Source organism: Somniosus microcephalus, chromosome 28 (genome assembly GCF_052327205.1).
Source record: "Somniosus microcephalus isolate GS21.2 chromosome 28, FLI_Smic_1.0, whole genome shotgun sequence".
Taxonomy (NCBI): domain Eukaryota; kingdom Metazoa; phylum Chordata; class Chondrichthyes; order Squaliformes; family Somniosidae; genus Somniosus; species Somniosus microcephalus.
The window spans coordinates 17,384,280-17,404,384 of NC_141014.1; the positions used below are offsets into that span (position 1 = coordinate 17,384,280).

Sequence of the window (20,105 nt, forward strand, 5' to 3'; positions counted from 1 at the left end):
TGGTCTCCTTCTGTGCTGTCTCGTTCTACGACTCAACGCTCCTTTTTTTAATAACACTGGGGAATGGGATTCTTCCCCACGGCCAGTAATCTAACTGTAGGCAACGTTCCTGCTAAGACGCGCAGCGGTCTGGCGGTCTCGCACAGGCTGCTCCCCGGCTTTTAAATGGAAGAAACCGCGCGTGTGTGAAAATTCGAATGCGCCGCGCAGCCAGTTAAAGGGACGGCGCAGCCAGTTAAAGGGGCGGCGCGTGAACATGAAAAAAAAATTGGCGGGAACACTGACTGTAGGGTACAGTTCCACAATACCTTGCCCTAAGCACCCATTCGAGTCTGTACCATCGCCAGCTGAACTATACGTGGGGCCGACCCCCCCCCCCCCCCACCTGCCACAGTATGCGAGCCGCCGCGTATTTCACTCGCCTCTCGCACATCCAGCCTCGGGTGTTCATCGGCCGCTTGCAGTTGTTGCAGTTCACGTGCAGGGTCGTCGACGCCTGGTTCAGGCAGTTGATGGATCTGCACGTGCTCAGTTTGATCACCTCGTTGGCCACGTTCCAAAGCCGGAAGCGCTGGAGGAGGTCAATGTAGGACGTGTACCAGTGCTCCTGTCGGGTTTAAAGACAACGAGAGGCGTTCATTCCTACTGATGCACCATTACTGCTTGAAATATCTTCAAAAACAAAAAAGAACTGCGCGCCGCTGATCCGCCCAAAGATCAGGCAGCATAGGAACAGGAGGAGGCCACTCAGCCCCCTCGAGCCTGTTCCGCCATTCAGTTTGATCGTGGCACAAAAACCAGCTAACTGCAGCCAGGGTGGCATTGGGGCTGCTGCAACTGGCTTCAGTATCCCAGACAGGGGCGGAAGGGAAAGGCTGGATGTGACTGGGGCCGCGGACATATTTTGCTCTCTCTCCCTCCCCAATCCAACCTCTATCGAGAGGCTAAATGTAGCTCTGTCCTCTGTTTTAACGCCTGAGCCAAGTGTGTGTTTGATTACCTGTCTGTACCTGGGGGTGCGGTAGCACAGTTGGTTATGTTACTGGACTAGTAATCCAGAGGCCTGGACTAATGATCCGGAGACGTGAGTTCATAAATCCCACCACTGAATTTAAATTCAGTTAATTAAATAAATCGGGATAAAATGCCAGTATCAGTAATGGTGACCATGAAACTACCAGATTGCCATAAAAACCCATCTGGTTCACTAATGTCCTAATGTGTCAGCCGTGGCTCAGTGGGCAGCGCACTCGCCTCTGAGTCAGAAGGTTGGGGGTTCACGTCCCACTCCAGAGACTTGAGCGCAAAAATCTAGGCTGACACTCCAGTGCAGTGCCGAGGGAGTGCGGCACTGTCAGAGGTGCCGTCTTTCGGAAGAGACGTTAAACCGAGGCCCCGTCTGCTCTCTCAGGTGGACATAAAAGATCCCATGGCACTATTTCGAAGAAGAGCAGGGGAGTTATCCCCTGGTGTCCTGGCCAATATTTATCCCTCAACCAACATAACAAAAGCAGATTACCTGGTGATTTTCACATTGCTGTTTGTGGGAGCTTGCTGTGCACAAATTGGCTGCCGCGTTTCCCACATTACAACAGTGACTCCACTTCAAAAGTACTTCATTGGCTGTAAGGCGCTTTGAGACGTCCGGTGGTCATGAAAGGCGCTATAGAAATGCAAGTCTTTCTTTTAGGGAAGGAAATCTGCCACCCTTATCCGGTCTGGCCTATTATGTGACTCCAGACCCACAGCAACGTGGTTGACCTTTAACTGCCCTCTGAAATGGACTAGTAAGTCACTCAGTTGTATAAGGTGGCTCAACACCAGCTTCTCAAGGGCAATTAGCGATGGGCAATAAATGCTGGCCTTGCCAGCGACACCCACACCCTGTGAATGAATAAAACAAATGAGATCTGATTAACAACAACTTGCATCTATATAGCGCCTTTAAAGTAGTAAAACATCCCAAGGTGCTTCACAGAAACGTTATCAATCAAAATTTAACACTGTCGAGTCATATAATGAGATATTAAGACAGGTGACCAAAGGCTTGGTCAAAGAGGTAAGTTTTAAGGTGCGTCTTAAAGGAAGCAAAAAGGTTTAGGGAGAGAATTCCAGAGCTTAGGGATAAAATGAGGGTCGCATTTATTTCCAACACCAGATTTCTGATTGGTCCCCTTGGAGGACCAGACACACCCAGCAGTTTCGCTGGAATGTGTAATTAGATCCTGCCTGCCTAAGTAATCAATTACTTTGCAATGTGTAATTTGAGCCATTCTGACTGCCTGGCTCCAGACAGAACAGAGCTCACGTAGAACAGACAGGGCTCAACCTCGCGGGTTAAGACCTTCTCCCACCCAACCCCGCAAGTTCCTGACCCTGACCTTCCCCTCCCCCGCTCAAGTTTCTGACCTTCCCCCCCCAAAGTTCTTGAACCCCCTCAATTTCCTGACCTTCTCCCCCTGCCCAAGTTTCTGACCTCCCACCACCACCCCCCCCCCACCCTGAGTTCCTGACCTTCTTCCCTCCCCGAGTTCCTGACCTTCTACCCCTGCCCAAGTTCCCGACCTTCTTTGCCCCCCTCCCCCCGGGTTCCTGACCTTCTCCCCCCAATAAGTTCCTGACCTCCCCCTCCCATAGATGGGACATTGCATGTGTGTCACAGATTGTTAACAGGTTTATTGGGCATGAAGTGAATAGTGACAGTGTCGGGACGTCCGGATTTCGTCCCGTCCAATGATGTCACTTGCCACACACGCACCGAGCTTTCCGAGAAATCAACCAGGTCTAGGGGGAGGAGAGGGTGACCGTGGTGGGGTTGGAAGAACGTGATCTGTCTTACCATTTGGGTCACATTCTTGCTCTCACTCCCCGACCTGGACCACGTTCTTCCCCATCACCACTGTGCTCTCTGTGCTCTTTACAACCCCCCCCTCCCCCCCGAGTTCTTGACCTCCTCTCCTCTCCCCTCCGATCCACTCTCTCCCCCTCTTCGATCCTCTCCCTCCCTTCGATCTTCTCTCCCCGCTCCTCTCTCTCCCCTCTGATTCACCTCTTTCCTTTATCCAATTCCCTCTCCCCTTCTCTCTCCCCCTCCGATTCCCTCTCTCTCCCCCTCTGATTCTCTCTCCTCCCTCCACTCTCTCTCCCCCCTCCGATTCCCTCTCTCTCCCCCCTCCGATTCCCTCTCTCTCCCCCCTCTGATTCCCTCTACCCCTCCGATTCCCTCTCTCTCCCCCCTCCGATTCCTTCTCTCTCTCCCCCTCTGATTCTCTCTCCTCCCTCCACTCTCTCTCCCTCCTCCGATTCCCTCTCTCCTCTCTCCCCTTTCGATCCTCTCTCTTCCCCCCCCACCCTGGCCACCAACGGATCCAGTGACCTTCTCCTCACGGAGCCGAGGAAAGCGTGGCCCACGGTGCAGGCCGCAACCGTTGGGTACTGCGCACGCGCGGCCCCGGGATACCGCGCGCAGGCGCAGAAGGCCGCAGCGATGTTTGTGCAGATAATCACAGTGAAAAATGAACGAGTGGGTGGCGCGGGGCTTTCACCTCAGCGCAGACTGACGGAAGAGCTGGGTGTTCGTCCCATAGATCGACGTGGATTATGGGGCAATAGAATTATGAGAGAGATGGGACATGGTAGGTAGAAGCAGACCGTTCACAATAGCTGAGGGGCCATTGATACAAGATTAAATGTTAGAGATTTAGAAGGACGAAGGAGGAGAGGCAAAATAAATTTAAAATGGTAAAATTTTAAAGGGGGTGCAGGGACAGAGAGACCTGGAGTGGCAGGATGAGTTGATAAAGCTGTTTTAAAAAAGCATATAGGATCCTTGGCTTTGTAAATAGAGGCATAGAGCACAAAAGCAAGGAAGTTATGATAAACCTTTATCAATCACTGGTTAGGCCTCAGATATTGTGTCAATTTCTGGGAACCACACTTCAAAGAAGGATGTCAAGGCCTTGGAGAGGGTGCAGAGGAGATTTACTGGAATGGTACCAGGGATGAGGGAGTTCGGTTATGTGGAGAGCCCGGAGAAGCTGGGGTTGTTCTCCTTATGAGGGGTTTTGATAAGAGTCGATCGGGAGAAATGGTTTCCACTGGCAGGAGGGTCGGTAACCAGAGGACACAGATTTAAGATCATTGGCAAAAAATCCAGAGGGGGAGATGAGGAGAATTTTTTTTTTACGCAGCGAGTTCTTCTGATCTGGAACGCGCTGCCTGAAAGGGCGACGGAAGCAGATTTAATCGTAACTTTCAAAAGGGAATGGGATAGGCACTTGAAAAGGAGAAAGTTCCAGGGCTGTGGGGAAAGAGCAGGGGGGAGTGGGACTAATTGGAGAGCTCGTTCAAAGAGCCGGCACAAGCACGATGGGCCAAATGGCCTCCTTCTTTTCTCTTTGATTCCAGAACAGGGGGCAGGTCAAACTTGTTCACACAGAGTATTGTGAGGCTGTGAAATTCACTTCCAGAATTAGTGATCGAGGCAGAAATGATGTCAACGCTCAAGATTAGATTGGCTAGGTAGATGAAGGAAAGGGGGTTGAAGAGATATGGGAACAGGGCGGGTTATTGTGAGTAGGACTACTTGCTCGCATGGAGGGTAAACACCGACACAGATTGGATGGGCCGAATGGCCTGTTTCCGTGAGGTAAGTTATGTATACTGTATTTCTATGGATGTCTTCCTTCTGGTTGTAAGGCCCTATATGAAGCGAGCGTGGGCAGTAGAGAGAGCCCAAAAACTGCCCGTTAATTCAGCATTAATCTGCCACTAAATTGGTAATCCCACTCAGCGAAAAAACACCAGATGACCAATGGGATCGATGGAGAGTTGCGCTACCCATGGGATGTGGGAAGGTCACCCTCAGAATGGTGTGTGGCACAGAGGCACCAAAAGAAGGGAGGAAGTACATTAGATATAAAGCCTGAGTGTGGTACTCAGCGAAGTGAAGAACAAGAAGGGCCATGTTCCATGCCTGACCTGTGCTGAGTTGCCTGATTTCATTGATGAGGGCTCTACAATGTGCACCAATATTCCCAGGGCCGGGGAAGGGGAAGTTCAGCAAGCTCCCATTTCTGATCATCATCCATTCATCCCTACTAGAATTTTGAGCTAGTGGGTAAGAACATTAGAACATAAGAAATAGGAGCAGGAGTAGGCCATACGGCCCCTCGAGCCTGCTCCGCCATTCAATAAGATCATGGCTGATCTTCGACCTCAACTCCACTTTCCCGCCCCATCTCCATATCCCTTGATTAACCTGGAGTCCAAAAATCTATCGATCTCCGCCTTGAATATACTCAACGACTCAGCATTCACAGCCTCTGGGGTAGAGAATTCCAAAGATTCACAACCCTCCGAGTGAAGAAATTCCTCCTCATCTCAGTCTTAAATGGCCTGCCCCTTATCCTGAGATTGTGACCCCTAGTTCTAGACTCTCCAGCCAGGGGAAACAACCTCTCAGCATCTACCCTGTCAATCCCCTTCAGAATCTTGCATGTTTCAGTGAGATCACCTCTCATTCTTCTAAACTCCAGAGAGTGTAGGCCCATTCTACACAATCTCAGGTTAAGATAGGATTGGGCTCAAACCCAAACAGAAAACAAGAAAGTCTGGCATTTATTTCGTGCCTTTCACAAAGTCAGGACATCCAAAAGCGCTTTCCAATTTATGTACAGCAAGCTCCCACAAACAGCAATGTGATAAATGACCAGACAATCTGTTTCTGTGATGTTGATTGAGGGATAAATATTGGCCCAGGACACCTCCCCTGCTCTTCTTCAAAACAGTGCCATGGGATCTTTTACATCCACCTGAGAGACAGCACCTCTGACAGTGCAGCGCTCCCGCAGCACTGCACTGGGAGTGTCATCCTAGATTTTTGTGCTCAAGTCCCTGACGTGGGACTTGAACTCACAACCCTCTGACTCAGAGGCAAGCGTGCTACCAACTGAGTCACAGCTGACGCAGTTGCCGATGCTCATTATCTACATGAAGAACAGGGACATTGGGTAAGGTATGGCCGCAGAGCTATACCCTACCCTCCGTAAACCTAACTCGCACCAAGCCCCGTTCCCCAATCACCCCTGTGCTCACTGACCTACAATGGCTCCTGGTCCACCAACTCCTTGATTTTAAAATTCTTATCCTCGTATTCAATCTCTGTAACCTCTTCCAGCCCTACAAGAGCTCTGTTTTCCTCCAACTCTGGCCTCTTGTGCATCCCCCCGCTTAGTTTGCCCCACCATTGGCGGCCGTGCCTTCAGCCGTCTAGACCCCAAGCCCTGGCATTCCCTCCCTGAGCCTCTCCGTCTCGCCACCTCCCACTCGTCCTTTTAAGACCCTCCTTAAAACCTTCCTCTTTGACCAAGATTTTAGTCACCCGCTCTAATATCTCCTTCCTTGGCTCAGTGTCAGATTTTGTCTGATTTCGTGAAGTGCCTTGGGGCATTTTCCTACTTTAATGGCAAATTGTAGCAAGAGTCGACACACTTAATATAGAAACACAGTAAAATAGCAGCAGGAGTCGGCCATTCGGCCCTTCGAGCCTGCTCCGCCATTCAATATGATCATGGCTGATCCTCTATCTCAATACCATATTCCCGCTCTCTCCCCATACCCCTTGACGCCTTTTGTATCTAGAAATCTATCTATCTCCTTAAATATATTCAGTGACTTGGCCTCCACAGCCTTCTGTGGTAGAGAATTCCATAGGTTCACCACCCTCTGAGTGAAGATATTTCTCCTCATCTCAGTCCTAAATGTCCTACCCCGTATCCTGAGACTGTGACCCCTGGTTCTAGACCCCCCAGCCAGGGGAAACATCCTCCCTGCATCCAGTCTGTCTAGCTCTGTCAGAATTATATACGTTTCAATGAAATCCCCTCTCATTCTTCTAAACTCTAGTGAATACAGGCCTAGTCGACCCAATCTCTCCTCATACGACAGTCCTGCCATCCCAGGAATCAGTCTGGTGAACCTTCGCTGCACTCCCTCTATGGCAAGTATATCCTTTCTTAGGTAAGGAGACCAAAACTGCACGCAGTACTCCAGGTGTGGTCTTAGAAGAGAGTTGGCGCAAGTCATCCTGATCTTGTCTGCCCATACCTGTGTCTGCTCATCGATTTCTTTTTTAATCCTGTCTCCGAGCACAATCAGGACAGATATCGCCATCTGCACGTCTCCCTGCTCCGCGTAGAAGCACATCATGTCCCTGACGATGGGGTTGAAGTAGGCGGTGGAAAACCCGTGCTCAAACGGCGGCTGCGAGACCGAGACGAGAGAAATGCCCTCGGTCGGAGTCAGCGAGACAGAATCCGCCTCGTTGCCGCTGATGTGGGGGGAGTCCGTCTTGTCCTGGAAGTGGTCGAGGGTGGTCGGGTGATCCAGGATTTCGTGTCGCAGTGGGAAGCCCTCCTGCGGGAGAATGAACTCGTGGTCTTCTCCTGAAGGGGGAAAGAAAGCCCGGCAACTTAAAGCCAATCGTGAAGGGACGTGCTCGACCAGAGGAAGCTCCTGCTGTAGCGCGATGGGTAGACACTTCCTGGTGTGGTACTAACATAGAAACATAGAAGATAGGAGCAGGAGTAGGCCATTCGGCCCTTCGAGCCTGCTCCGCCATTCAATGCGATCATGGCTGATCATCCAAATTCAGTACCCGGTCCCTGCTTTCTCCCCATACCCCTTGATCCCTTTAGCCTTAAGAAATATATCCAACTCCTTCTTGAATATATTTAATGAATTGGCCTCTACTGCCTTCTGTGGTAGAGAATTCCACAGGTTCACCACTCTCTGGGTGAAGAAATTCCTCCTAATTTCTGTCCTAAATGGCTTACCCCTTATCCTTAGACTGTGACCCCTGGTTCTGGACTCCCCGACCATCAGGAACATCCTTCCTGCATCTAGTCTGTCCAGTCCTGTCAGAATTTTATAAGTTTCAATGAGATTCCCTCTCATTCTTCTAAACTCCAGCGAGTACAAGCCCAATCGACCCAATCTCTGCTCGTATGTCATTCCTGCCATCCCAGGTATCAGCCTGGTGAATCTTCACTGAACTCCTTCCATGGCAAGAACATCCTTCCTCAGATAAGGCGACCAAAACTGCACACAATACTCAAGATGGTGTGCCACGCCGAGCAGGGAGACCCCCGGGTCTAATCCCTGCTGTGACTGAACTAGCTGAGCTCAGCCAGAACAGCAGCAGTTAGGCCCTGACTGGCTTCAGCACACCCTGGGCTGCACAGTGGTAAACAAGCCAAGGTTTTAACTCCTAACTTGCTCTCCAGTGATCCCTGTGTGTGTGGGATCAGGCTTGGCTGTAAAGGTTTCGAACAGCCTACCACCACGCTCTATCTCGGCTCGCCAATGAGGAATGGCATCTTGGAGGAGATGGCGGAGAGCTGGCGGTCTCATGGAACCGCACCCCAGTGTGGATCAAGAGAGAAGCGGAGAACGTTCTCTATCTCACAGCATCATCACAAGTACGGGAATTAAAATCAGAGACAGTCCAACCTCAGCTGGTGCTATAGACGGGCCTGATAGTTCCCCTTCCTGGCCCAGAGGCCGAGGCCGATACTAGCGCCCTCTCCTGGCATCCTGACTCAGTACAGACCGGGGATAGAATCATACAATGGTTACAGCTCGGAAGAAGGCCATTCGGCCCGTCGAGCCCCTGCTGGCTCTCTGCAAGAGCACCTCAGCTAGTCCCACTCCCCCTAAGATTGACCCGAAGTGCTTTACACAGACCGTTCAGCACAGAGACAGGCCATTCGGCCCAACTGGTCCATGCCAGTGTTTATGTTCCGCATGAGCCTCCCCTCCACCCCTCTTCATCTCACCCTATCAACATATCCTTCTATTCCTTTCTCCCTCGTGCTTATCTGGCTTCCCTTAAATGCATCCATGCTAGTCACTTCAACCACTCCTTGTGGTAGCAAGTTCCATATTCTAACCACTCTCTGAGTAAAGAAGTTTCTCCTGAATTCCTTATTAGAATTATTAGTGACTATCTGATATTTATGGCCCCTAGTTCTGGTTCACTCACTGATGCACACTTACTCACACTCATTCATTTGGCCCCTCGAGCCTGTTCCGCCATTCAATGAGATCATGGCTGATCATCCAAATTCAGTACCCTGTCCCTGCTTTCTCCCCATATCCCTTTAGCCTTAAGAAATATATCTAACTCCTTCTTGAATATATTTAATAAGTTGGCCTCAACTGCCTTCTGTGGTAGAGAATTCCACAGGTTCACCACTCTCTGGGTGAAGAAATTCCTCCTCATCTCTGTCCTAAATGGCTTACCCCTTATCCTTAGACTGTGACCCCTGGTTCTGGACTCCCCCGCCATCGGGAACAGCCTTCCTGCATCTAGTCTGTCTAGTCCTGTTAGAATTTTATAAGTTTCAATGAGATCCCCTCTCATTCTTCTAAACTCTAGCGAATATAAGCCTAGTCGACCCAATCTCTCTTCATACGTCATTCCTGCCATCCCAGATATCAGTCTGGTGAACCTTCGCGGCACTCCCTCCATGGCAAGAACATCCTTCCTCAAATAAGGTGACCAAAACTGCACACAATACTCAAGATGGTGTGGTCTCACCAAGACCCTGTACAACTGCAGCAAGACATCCTTGCTCCTGTACTCGAATCCTCTCGCTATGAAGGCCAACATACCATTTGCCTTCTTAACCGCCTGCTGCACCTGCATGCTTACCTTCAGCGACTGGTGCACAAGGACACCCAGGTCTCGTTGCACTTCCCCTTTTTCCAATCTATTGCCGTTCAGATAATAATCTGTCTTCCTGTTTTTGCCACCAAAGTGGATAACCTTGCATTTATCCACATTATACTGCATCTGCTATGCATCTGCCCAATCACCCAACCTGTCCAAATCATACTGGAGTTTCTCTGCATTCTCCTCACAGCACACACGTCCACACAGCTTTGTGTCGTCTGCAAACTTGGAGATATTGGCCTAGAAATTCACTTTGGGGCGGCCAGCTCGCTCGCGCCCAAAAGTTAGCGCTGGGCGGGGAGCCATTAGCGATCGTCAGATATTCAGTGTTTGCGCCCCAATTCGGAACCGGGTGCTATACCAGGGTGTGTCCGCCTCCGCTTGGGGCGCTGACACTGAATTTCAGCGCTCTTGGCGCCGCTGCGCCAGCCGCTGCGGAGCGGCAGGCTGCGGTACTGCAGGCCTCCTTCTCTTAAGGGGGAGCTGACTGCAACGGGGAGATCGCCGCTGGAGAGTGCCGGCAAATGAGCCCGGCACCACGGAGAAGTGCCGGGTTCGCGGAAAGCAGCCGGCAATGCCGCGGGGGGGGTGGTGGAGGAGGCCGGGGAAGGAGGTGCGGGCAGGTGGCCGCCGAAAAAGCGGACGGCCGCACCTTCCCCTTTAAAGCGCCCCACTAAGGCTACAGCACGGCCCCGTTTTCTGGTCGCTGTTTGCGGCCGCTTCGGAGGAGGCGGCCGCTACTAAATATGGGGATCGGGCCGGTTTCGGGGCGGAACCGGGGCACTGCGCTCACCGATGACGTAATCGGTGCCGGCGCAGCGCTAACGGCTACCGCCGCCAATACCGCTGCGCTGAATATCAGCGCAAACTCATTTTTGGCGCAGAAGCCCTCTTTAGGCAGTAACTGGCCGCAAAGCTGGCAGCGCCTTAATGAATTTCTAGGCCATTATATCTAGTTCCCTCGTCTAGATCATTAATATATATTGTGAATAGCTGGGGTCCTAGCACCGATCCCTGCGGTACCCCACTAGTCACTGCCTGCCACTCGGAAAAAGACTCGTTTATTCCAACTCTTTGCTTCCTGTCTGCCAACCAGTTCTCTATCCAATCAGCACCTTACCCCCAATCCCATGTGCTTTAACTTTGCACGCCAATCTCTTATGCGGGACCTTATCGAAAGCCTTCTGAAAGTCCAAATACACCACATCCACTGGTTCTCCCTTATCTATTCTACCAGTTACATCCTCAAAAAATTCCAGTAGATTAGTCAAGCACGATTTACCTTTTGTAAATCCATGTTGACTTTGTCCGATCCGGTCACTGTTTTCCAAGTGCTCTGCTATTACATCTTTTATAATGGACTCTAGCATTTTCCCCACTACTGATGTCAGGCTTACCAGTTTCTCTCTATAATTTCCCGTTTTCTCTCTACCACCTTTTTTAAATAGTGGGGTTACATTAGCTACCCTCCAATCCATGGGAACTGTTCCAGAGTCTATAGAATTTTGGAAGATGACCAGCAATGCATCTACTATTTCTCGGGCCACTTTCTTAAGTACCCTAGGATGTAGATTATCAGGCCCTGGGGATTTATCGGCCTTCAATCCCATCAATTTCCCTACAAATACTGATTTTATTCAGTTCCTCCCTCTCATTAGACCCTATGTTCCCCGACATCTCTGGGAGGTTATTTGCGTCCTCCTTTTTGAAGGCAGAACCAAAGTACAGGAAACTTTGTGTTATCCGGAGGCTAAATGTCCGGCAAGCTCGAGCCACCGGCAAAAATCAGGAGCCGTTTTGTTAGGTTTTTTTTCTTCTCATGGCTTTTTTTTCAACAGTCAGGCTCTGCAAAGTCTCTCTGAAGCTGTTGCTAAGCGACAGTGTTTGTTGCCAGATACGGAGCTCCATATGCTTCAACATTAACGCTGGTTTGTCCGGTAGTTTTGAGGGAACGGCAACAGCTCGGTCCCGTCGGTGCCGGATAGCACAAAGTTTCCTGTATGTATTTAATTGGTCTGCCATTTCTTTGTTCCCCATTATAAATTCCCCTGAATCTGACTGCAAGGGACCTACGCTTGACTTCACCAATCTTTTTTTCTTCACTCATGCTCACTCACACTCACTCAGTCACACTCACTCACACTTACTCACATCCACTCACACTCAATCACACACACTTGCTCACTCTTTCACTCACACTCACTCACACACACTCACAATTCATTCACACTCATGCTCACTCACACATCCACTCACGTTCACACTCACACTTGCTCACTCGCTCACTCACACACATTCACACACTCACTCAATTCACTCACACAATTCACTGTCACTCACACTCACACACTCGTGCACTAATTCACACACTCATTCACTCACTCACACACACTCACAATTCATTCACACTCATGCTCACTCACACAATTCACTCACTCACACACTTACTCACTCACATCCACTCACACACACACTTGTTCACTCGCTCACTCACACACACTCACTCACTCACAATTCACACTCACACCCACTTACACTCACAAGTCACACTCACACTCTCACACTCACAATTCACACTCACACTCTCACACTCACTCATTCACACTCACTCGCACTCACACTCACAATTCACGCTCACACTCACTTACACTCACTCACACTCACTCATTCACACTCACTCGCACTCACACTCACAATTCACGCTCACACTCACTCACACTCTCACACTCACTCGCACTCACTCACACACACTCACACACACTCACACTCACAATTCACGCTCACACTCACTTACACTCACTCACACTCTCACACACTCACACTCACAATTCACGCTCACACTCACTTACACTCACTCACACTCACTCACACTCACTCGCACTCACTCACACTCTCACACTCACAATTCACGCTCACACTCACTTACACTCACTCACACTCTCACACTCACTCACTCACACACACTCACACTCACAATTCACGCTCACACTCACTTACACTCACTCACACTCTCACACTCACTTGCACTCACTCACACTCTCACACTCACTCACACACACACTCACACTCACAATTCACGCTCACACTCACTTACACTCACTCACACTCTCACACTCACTTACACTCACTCACAATTCACACTCACTCTCACACACACACTCACAATTCACTCACTCACTTACACTCACTCACACTCTCACTCACTTACACTCACTCACAATTCACACTCACTCACACACACACTCACAATTCACTCACACTCACTTACACTCTCACACTCACTTACACTCACTCACAATTCACACTCACTCACACACACTCACAATTCACGCTCACACTCACACTCACTCACACTCTCACACTCACTTACACTCACTCACAATTCACACTCACTCACACACACACTCACACTCACAATTCACACTCACACTCACTTACACTCACTCACACTCACTTACACTCACTCACAATTCACACTCACTCACACACACACTCACACTCACAATTCATGCTCACACTCACTTACACTCACTCACACTCTCACACTCACTCACCTGGCGCATTTTCATGGTCGACTATGAAGAAGTCGTCCTCATCGCCTTCACCGTCACCAAACAGATAATCTGCTGGGGCATCGCTGCCCTCCGTCTCCTCGTTCTCTGAAAGAATGGGAAATGCAGAGATTTTACAGCCAAAGAAGTACTTTTTGAAGTGTAGTCACTGTTGTAATGTAGAAAATGCGGAGCCAATTTGCACACAGCAAGATCCCACAAACAGCAATGTGATAATGACCAGATAATCTGTTTTAGTGATGTTGGTTGAGGGATAAATATTGTCCAGGACACCGGGGAGATCTCCCCTGCTTTTCTTCGAAATAGTGCCGCGGGATCTTTTGCGTCCACCTGAGAGAGCAGGCGGGGCCTCGGTTTAACGTTTCATCCGAAAGACCGCACCTCTGACAGTGCAGCACTCCCTCGGCACTGCACTGGAGTGTGTCAGCCTGGATTATGTGCTCGAGTCTCACATCCTCAGGATGTCCCAAAGCGCTTCACAGCCAATGGGTTACTTTTTGAAGTGTAGTCAGTGCTGTGTTGTAGAAGATTGTGACCGCCCGTTTGCACACAGCAAGATCCCATGGACAGCAAATGAATGACTACACTGCGCAATACAATGTACGAGTCTCCTGGATTCTTAAACAAGGTAAGATCCCACTCACCATTGTAAGACTATTGATACTGTTTTTACATTACTTTTATTTCTAACAAAGACAGAACAATAACGTAGACAGAATTGGTTTAAGTCGTGTTCTCGAAAAGCCTGTCTTTCCCCCCAGTGACGTTGCTAACATTAGAGAAGGATGAATTTCAGAACACTGAACTGTAAAGAGAGGCACATATAAATACTTAAGCTCGGTGGAGAAATATTGAGCGTAAAGAATTATTAAGATTTTAACACATGGGGGGAGAAAGTGGGTATCGCCCATTTTGGGGCGCTAATATCGTCCGGGCGCAAAGTTTAACGCCCAGCGCTAATTATCGCCTCCGACTGCAAAATTCGCCTCTATCACCCCATGGAGGTGATTTGAGCGCTAAATCAGGCGCTACACACCTCTCTTAAGACGCAAACGTCAGGGAGCGAGGCGCTACCTCAGAACGCTACCGAAGCTCAGGCGATGTCCGTAACCATGGAAGCCAGACAGACTGGCACCATCCAGTTCTTAAAGGGGAGGGGCCATCTTGCTGGCCAGCCGCTCCCTGCTCATTGCAGCCTTGAATCTCGGCCTGGAGAGGCCTCAAAAGCAATTGTGTTGGAAGCACTAATGGATAGGCCCAGGGAAAGAGCTCGACGCTTAGGAACCTCAAAAGTGGTGCCGAGGGCCAAAACTCCATAGGACAGCGTTAAATCTCTCCAGACTTCTCTCTCCCTCTCAACCTGCGTATACCAAAAATTTTGCCGACAAGAAAAGGCAGGAAGCGCCCACCTTTAAATAGCGCTCCCCCAGCTCCTTCCCGACTTGAAAACGTTCCCCTCTACCTGTCGTTCCTAGCGGCAGGCGCTAAGGCAGGGGGCGCGACTCAATATCCGGTCCGGGGCATTGCACGCTCGACTGACGTCATGATCTGCGGACGCAGGAGATCGTGGCAGTAGTGTTTAGCGCCACCGCAAAACAACTGGTCAATTTCGCGAGCGGCGTTGAAATCGCCACACTAGGGCGCTACTTTCTAGCGCCCCCCAGAGGCGCTAATCAACCGAATTTTTCCCCCATAAGCTTTTAAAACTCAGGCTTTACATCACAGCAGGGGGCAGTGTGAGAGCAGGAGATTGCTGCAATATAAAAGGCAATCTGCTGCTATGAGAGCATGCATCAATGGTTGTTTACAACAAAGCTATGGCTCGGGGAAAGCAATGATAGGAAGTAACAGCATGGGGCCTCTGGTCTCTGGCAACTGGATCAAACAATTGGGTGGTCATAAAACATCAGACAGTGTTGCACCCTGCAGGAAGTATACCACAAAGAAAATGGTGTAAATAAGCAATAGTGTTTTTTTCTTCGTTAGAAAGAAAGCAACCACTTGCTGCCTATGGGACCCGGTGGCGTGAACAGGCTTGGAGAAGCCACCTTCATGGGTCCTCATTAAAATCCACGCACGTGAGTGATTAGATGTGAAACTAACGTGCGCTACTCTGTATGGGTGTTTAAGATTAATGTTTGGTCAATAATAAATGAAATGAATTATCAGACATATTGCTACCTTTAGCTTTACGAATCTGTTTAAAGAGTAAAGGACTTTTCCAACTACCACCGCAGGAGGTCAATCTGTTTGTTAAAAACACACAAAGTTATCTTGAAATGAGCAGGAGTCATAGAAATAAAATCGGGGGAATAAAATTTGGTATTCTGAGGGATTTGGGTGTCCTTGTACATGAAGCACCGAAAGTTAACATATAGGTACAGCAAGCAATTAGGAAGGCAAATGGTATGTTAGCCTTTATTGCAAGGGGATTGGAGTATAACAGTAAAGACGTCTTGCTGCAATTATATAGGGCTTTGGTGAGACCACACCTGGAGTACTGTGTACAGTTTTGGTCTCCTTATCTAAGGAAGGATATACTTGCCTTAGAGGCGGTGCAACGAAGGTTCACTAGATTGACTCCTGGGATAAGAGGGTTGTCCTATGAAGAGAGATTGTGTAGAATGGGCCTATACTCTCTGGAGTTTAGAAGAATGAGAGGTGGTCTCATTAAAACATATAAAATTCTTACAGGGCTTGACAGGGCAGATGCTGAGAGGTTGTTTCCCCTGGCTGGGGAGTCTAGAACTAGGGGGCATAGTCTCAGGATAAGGAGTCGGCCTTACTGAGATGAAGAGAAATTTCTTCACTCAGAGGGTTGTGAATCTTTGGAATTCTCTATCCCAAAGGGCTGTGGATGCTGATTCGTTGAGTATATTCAAGACTGAGATTGATAATTTTTGGACTCTCGGGGAATCAAGGAAATGGAGATCGGGCGGGAAAGTGGAGTTGAGGTTGAAGGTCAGCCATGATCTTATTGAATGGCGGAGCAGGCTCGAGAGGCCATATGGCCTACTCCTGCTCCTAATTCTTATGTTCTAATGAATAAAGCCCCCACATATCTTGGTACCTTCGTTAGTTTGCAGTAAGGTGATGGTTGAATCCAGGGGTAAGCTGTCCTGCCGGTTCTCCATTCGGGCCCGCTCCAGTTTGACTTCACTTCCTAACGCCGTCGTACCGTCTTTTAAAGTAAAGCTGCGGAGGTGGAGGGGGGGGGGAGGAGAGGAGAGAATAAGCAGAGAATCCTTGACAACCCAGAACAATGTATGACACGGCAGGTGGCGCTAATACAGAGCGGTGGGCGTGGGCAGAGTCCTGGAACCTGTGCCCATATCCAGCCCAAGCTGACGGGGCGAAAGGCTCCTCGATACTCACGTTTTTGTCGTGCCTTGTCATGTTGAAACGTCTCAAACACTTTGTGAAATGAATTCCCGATGGAAGTACTGTTGTTACTTGGGCAAACGCAACAACCATTCTGCACCCGCAACTTCCCATAAACACCAATGAGCCAGTTAACCGGTTTTCGGTGGTGTTGGTTGAGGGCCATGGGATTTTTAACCTCCAAGTGAACCACCCCAACAGGCGGATGGGACCTTGGTTTAACATCTCATTGGAAGAACACCATAGCTGGCAGTCCAGCACTCCCGCAACACTGCCTAGGTTATAGAATCGTAGAATGATACAGCACAGAACGAGGCCATTTGGCCCATCGTGCCTCTTTGAGAGAGTTTGCCAATTAGTCCCGCTCCCCCGTTCTTTCCCCGCAGACCTGCAAATTTTATCCCTTCAAGTATTTCTCCAATTCTCCTTTTGAAAGTTACGATTGAATCTGCTTCCTCCGCCCTTTCAGGCAGTGCATTCCAGATCAGATTGAGTAGATTGGGCCTATACTCTCTGGAGTTTAGAAAAATGAGAGGTGATCTCAATGAAACATACAAGATTCTGGGGGGGATTGACAGGGTAGACGTAGGGAGGATGTTTCTCCTGGCTCGAGAGTCTAGAACTAGGGGTCACAGTCTCAGGATAAGGGATCGGCCATTTAAGACTGAGATGAGGAGAAATTTCTTCACTCAGAGGGTGGTGAATCTTTGGAATTCTCTGCCCCAGAGGGCTGTGATTGCTGAGTCTTTGAGTATATTCAAGGCCGAGATCGATAGATTTTTGGACTCTAGGGGAATCGAGGGATATGGAGATCGGTCGGGAAAGTGGAGTTGAGGTCGAAGGTCAGCCATGATTTTATTGAATGGCGGAGCAGGCTCGAGGGGCCGAATGGCCGACTCCTGCTCCTGTGTCTTATGTTCTTATGTTAACAACTCGCCGTGTTAAAAAAATGTTTCCTCATGTCGCCTCTGGTTCTTTTGCTCAAGTCCTGGTGTGGGGCTGGAACACGCGACCCTCTGGCCCAGCTGTAAGGCTGCTGCCATCGCCTGTCACGCTGAGTGAAGCATGTCCGGGCAGGAGCCGGCGGCTTGGAGTCCAGAGCACAAGGTGCGGCAGCCAATCACAGGTGCTGCACTCCGCAGGATGTCAGGGGCCAGTGTCATCATTTGCAGCGGGCGCCGTGGCAACACATGTTGTGTTTCCATAGAAACACCTGGGGAAAATTGCATGTTCCGTGTCCAGTTTACATTAAAAAATGTAAAATAATGCTTTTTAGATCACGGTGACTGTGTTAATTATTGCTTGGACTTAACCCCAGAAATGAGAATCAGCGTGAGCCAAATACTGTAGGTCTGTTGAATGCGATAAAGCAGTTCTTGCATTTCTGTAGCGCCTTTCATGACCTCAGGACGCCCCAGAGCGCTTTACAGCCAATGAAGTACTTTTGGAAGTGTAGTCACTGTTGTAATGTGGGTAACGCAGCAGCCAATTTGTGCACAGCAAGCTCCCACAAACAATGACCTGATGATCTGTTTTAGTGATGTTGGTGGACACCAGGGAGAAATGCCCACCTCTTCTTCGAAATAGTGGCCGCGGGATTTTTTACATCCACCTGAGAGGACAAACGGGCCCTTGGTTTAACATCTCATCTGAAAGACGGCACCTCTGACAGTGCAGCACTCCCCTGGGAGTGTCAGCCTGGATTTTTGTGTTCAAGTCTCTGGAGTGGGACTTGAACCCACAACCTTTTGATTCAGAGGCGAGGGTGCTGCCCACTGAGGCACGGCTAACACTGCAGTGTGTGCTGTATGTTACTTGTACATAATATGCTGTGTTTATTCTATGTTGTGTTTTTTTAAAGTATGTTGTATCAATGTTGTATGTTATACCTCTAGACTTGACTATTCCATCGCACTCCTGGCTAGCTTCCCATCTTTCACCCACCATATACTTGTGCTCATTCAAAACTCGTATCTTAACTCGCACCAAGTCCCGTTCACCCATCACCCCCTGTGCTCACTGACCTTCATTGGCTCCCAGTCCAACAACGCCTCAAATTTAAAAATTCTCATCCTTGTGTTCCAACCCCTCCATGGCCCTCGCCCCTCCCTATCTCTGTAACCTCCTGTAAGCTCCACAACCCTCCGAGATCTCTGCACTCCTCCAATTCTGGCCTCTTGCGCATCCCCAATTTTAATCACTCCACTACTGGCGGCCGTGCCTTCAGCTGCCCAGGTCCCAAGCTCTGGAATTACCCTCCCTAAACCTCCCCGACTCTCTCTCCTCCTTGAAGAAGTTCCTTAAAAACATAACCGTCGACCAAGCCTTTGGGTCACCTGTCCTAGTATCTCCTTCTGTGGCTCGGTGTCAAACTTTGCCTTCACGAGAGTGGCTGATAACGCTCTCATGAAGCGCCTTGGGACGTTGTGCTAGGTTGGAGGCGCTATATAAATGCAAGTTGCTGCTGTGCGTTTGCAGTGCACCCCGTTTGGTGCGACGGTGCTGCACGCGGTGTACATGCGCTGTATGTTGTATGGTCTGAAGGGTGCGCTGAAGGTGTGACCGCCCCCCCCCCCATCCCAGGGACACAGTACCTGCTGAGGGGGTGACCCGTCTTGCCAGCGCCTGGCACCATGTTGCCCGCCGCCCCGGCGTAAACGATCTTCAGCATCATCCAGATCTGCGCCACCTGGTAGCGCCTCAGCTCCCGGGCCACAGCCGCGTTGCGGTCGCACAGCTCGGGCAGCGGCCCCCCGCTCAGGCAGTAGCGCCTGGCCGTCTCGGCGAACCCTTCCACGGAGGCGGGGCCCGGCTGGCTCTCGAAGACGCTGAGGGCACTCGACACGTTGGTGAACTGCTCGGCCGGGTCCTGCCGACGGATGAAGAAGAAGGGGTAGCGCCGGTCGGGGCCGCAGGTCTTGCGGTGGGATTCGGCTGAGCACAGGCCCTCCTTGACGGCAAACGCCACGTCGCCAAAGAGGCTGACACACAGGCCCTCCGGGACCGCCTGGCTGGCCGGCCGCCGGGCGTCCTTGAAGAAGTGATGGTAGAGGGTGCTGTCCTTTGAGCCGGAGAGAAGGAAGTGGGGGTCGTGGGCGTGGCGCCAGGCGATGCCGGTGGTCACGTCCTTGTGTTCCTCGAACATGGCGAAGGGGACATAGGGCCTGCGCACGTCCCAGACGTAAATGTTGTGGTCAACCATCATGGAGCAGGTGGCAATGTGGTACTTCCTGTCCGGGCGCCAGAGCACGTGAGCCACCGAGGCGATGGTCTGGACACAGTAGGTCTCCCTGGCCTTGTAGCCGGTCAGGTCCCACACTTTGACCATTTTGTCCCGGCCACCAGTCACCAAACAGCCCCTACGTGAGAAACGCAAGATATCAAGAGCATCCCAGCAAGAGCAGGTCTGTACTTGA

At 50.2% G+C, this 20,105-nt stretch overlaps 1 protein-coding gene across 3 annotated transcripts in view; it reads right to left on the reverse strand.

Annotated features, from left to right (window-relative positions):
* Window positions 1-20,105, reverse strand: part of LOC147099012 (GATOR2 complex protein WDR24-like) — a 47,569-nt gene that overhangs the window by 7,702 nt on the left and 19,762 nt on the right. For all 3 annotated transcript variants that reach the window (XM_085969541.1, XM_085969543.1, XM_085969542.1), the window contains exons 4-8: window positions 19,284-20,048; window positions 16,379-16,503; window positions 13,291-13,395; window positions 7,108-7,445; window positions 423-607 (exon numbers count right to left, since the gene is read on the reverse strand). In XM_085969541.1, coding sequence (XP_085825667.1) covers window positions 423-607; window positions 7,108-7,445; window positions 13,291-13,395; window positions 16,379-16,503; window positions 19,284-20,048 — 1,518 coding nt within the window. The remainder of the gene's footprint in view (window positions 1-422; window positions 608-7,107; window positions 7,446-13,290; window positions 13,396-16,378; window positions 16,504-19,283; window positions 20,049-20,105) is intronic.